Source organism: Pediculus humanus, genomic scaffold (genome assembly GCF_000006295.1).
Source record: "Pediculus humanus corporis 1103172108296 genomic scaffold, whole genome shotgun sequence".
NCBI lineage: Eukaryota > Metazoa > Arthropoda > Insecta > Psocodea > Pediculidae > Pediculus > Pediculus humanus.
This window is the reverse complement of record NW_002987865.1, coordinates 519,342-522,393: the sequence shown is the minus strand read 5'-3', so window position 1 is coordinate 522,393 and position 3,052 is coordinate 519,342. Positions and strand designations below refer to the sequence as shown.

Genomic DNA, 3,052 nt, shown 5'->3' with positions numbered 1-3,052 from the left:
TAAATCATTATTATGAATAACGATTTTTTCTTTTTTTATTTAAAACGTTTTCTGATTTGAATTTCTGACTAATAACACGACCGGTTTTTTCATTATTATTATTATTATTATTATTATTATTATTATTATTATTATTATTATTATTTACAACGTTTGAAAATAACGGAAAAAAAAAATTCAAGAAAATTCAAAAATCGAATTTGATTTTTTTTTTTTTTTCGTTTTTAAAAATTTTTTTGAACTCTAAAGATAAAAGTTTAAAAATTTATTATTATTATTATTATTATTATCATCATTAATATTTTTCCGTTGTAAAAAAAACAATAAAAATGAAAAAACGGGGTGGGGGGCCGGGAAAACGTGTCAATAAACGTTCGATTCATGCCTTATTTTCTCGTTTTTCGTATAAAACTGATTAGAATTTTCTCGTTTTTTTTTTTCTCTTAAATTTTATTATTAATATTATTATTATTATTATTATTATTATTTTTTTTTTTTTTTAAATGCGAATTATCGGTTGTAAGAATAACCTAAAATTTAAAATGTAAATTTTTTTTTTTTTTTTTTTCAATTCTTTTCAATTTACCTACGCGTTAAAAAAAAAAAAGGTAAAAAAAATTAAAGAAAAACGTGGGCTGCTGGAATGTGGAAAAGCCTACATTGTTCTACGATCTACTAAGTTTTCCTTACAGTAATAGATTAGTAATAATATTAATAATAATAATAATAATAATATTCTCGGTAAAGAATTTAAATAAATTTCGCAACTGATTTAAAACGAAAAAAAAAAAATTAACGGACACTCAATCGTTCGAATAATAATTATTCATCATCTCGTCACGATATTAAAGGAAAGAATCGTAGTCAGTCATCGATGACGACGATAAAACTCGTTTTTCTTTCCAATTTTATACAACAACAACAACAACAACAACAACAACAACAACAACAACAACAACAACAACAATAATAATAATAATAATAATAATAATAATAATAATAATAATGATAAAGTTAATGTGTAAAAAAATTGCATGGGTTAACGGTGAGCAATGTCAAGATGAACCACATTTGATGCATTCAAGCGTGAGTGTGAGTCGAGTACTACTACTACTCGTACTCCTACTCCTTAAACTACTCGTTTGGTTACGGTTTAATAAGAAAAATATAGAAAGAAAAGTTTGTGAATATAATAATATGAAATTTGGTGAGTAAAAAAAGAAAAACTTTTGTTCAGGTTTTTTAGTTTTCGCCAAAAAAATTAAATAAAATTACCCGTGCGAAACCTAAAATGTTGAGAAAGCGTTAGTTAGTTGGTTAGTTAGTCTTTTGTTGTGCGTGGTGGTGTAACAACAAACGTTTTCGTTTGTTAACCTTTGTTTGTTGTTATTTTTTAAATTGTGAATGTTTGTCGTTTGTCGTATTAAAAATGAAAAAAGTATTTTCGTGCGGAAAAAATGCAGTAGGTAAATAAATAAATAAGTTTTTTTTTTTTTTTAACAAAAAAAAACTTAATCATCATCATCATCATCATCATCATTAATACTTTTTTTTTTTTTTTGTCAAAAGTTTAAATTGGCAATTTTTGCTAATGTAAAGTTTATTATTATTATTATTATTATTATTATTATTATTATTATTATTATTATTATTAAATTGGTTGTAAATAAGTTTTAAAAAAAAAAAACTTGTTTGAAAACTTTTTTTGCGACGCGTTTGTTGACACGAATGCAATTTTTTTTATTAAAAAGAAAACGAAAGAAAAGTTTTGTTAATTTGTTTGTTTGTTTGTTTCGTTTGTTTCAGGGTCATCATCATCAAACATGGGTTGCTGCAATCGAAGACTGTTCTTCCAAGTTTTCCTAGGAATATCCGAGGGTCTTTTAGTTCTCACACAGGGAACATTGTTGAACTATTACATCATTTCACAATTTTCCGACACGAACACGACTTATTTTTTCTTTCTCGGAGATTTCATATGCATATTTTTATACGCTGGAACGTTGACCGTCGCCTACCGATACCTCATAGAGTATAACAAGCAAAAAAATCCAAACAATTCATTTTTGTATTCTCCGAAACGTTTCATAACGAATTATTCGGCTTCGAAATTCGGCGTTTTGCCTCTCATTTACGTGTCGTGGGCTTTCTACGTCGTTTTACTTCTGAGTAAAATAGCCGTCATATTCACGTCTGAAATACCCGAACATTTAAATACGAAAAACGTGGCGGGTCCACAACTTCTCAAAGTGGGTATCGCGTTGTCCGGAGTCATATTTTTGATATTGGTCGAAGGGCACAATTGGTCGGAACCCGGTTCTCCGCGGTACCTCTACGTCAGTTCCATATGCACAAAGACTGGTATTGAAATATTAGATTCCGTTTCTTTTTTATCAATATTGTTGAGCGATTCGGGTAACAATTTGCCCGATACGTTGACTCCGACTTTCATATCGGGCATCGTGGCAATAGCCGGAGTCAATTTCTTGCTTCCCGTCCTAATACTTTACAAACTCAGTTTGGGAGAGCATCACAATAAAAGATTGCCCGTTCCTCTCACCGTTTTGCACAATCTCCTTCACGTTTTCAGCGTCGACATGCCGTATTTTGCCATACGTCTTCTCCTATGGGTGAGACACAATCACAACACTTCCATATTCATAATGAAAAACGCGTTCGGAATGTTGATGGCCGTCCGAAACATTTATCCGGATTTGAAACTCTGTCTCAGGAGAGACCCCAAAAAAACTAACGTCGAATATTTGCCGGGAGAAAAAATTATTTACGTCGACGAAATGGTCGGAGACGATGAAAAAATCGGAGAGCCCATGGACGAATTGAAAAAAGTGATATTGGAAAAAAAAGACAGCGTCATAACGGAAAAGTAATGGACGGAAAGTGAAAATTCAAAGGACGGATTCGATTGGGCGGGTAAAAAGGAAAAAAGGAAAAGGGGTAAAAAAAAATAAAACAGGTAAAAAAAAATAAGAAGAATGTAAAAAGTTTGTTTTTAAGCCTTTTTTAATTATTATTATTATTACTCTGTCGGAAA

General features: G+C 29.9%; 1 protein-coding gene across 1 annotated transcript; it reads left to right on the top strand.

The window, feature by feature from the left end:
• Nucleotides 1–1,429: 1,429 nt before the first annotated feature.
• Nucleotides 1,430–2,888, top strand: Phum_PHUM557230 (uncharacterized protein; the record flags this gene model as incomplete). The annotated part of the gene is made up of 2 exons (XM_002431848.1): nucleotides 1,430–1,466; nucleotides 1,807–2,888. The coding sequence occupies 2 exons, from the start codon at nucleotides 1,430–1,432 to the stop codon at nucleotides 2,886–2,888; spliced, it is 1,119 nt and encodes a 372-aa protein (XP_002431893.1).
• Between the last annotated feature and the right edge of the window lie 164 nt (nucleotides 2,889–3,052).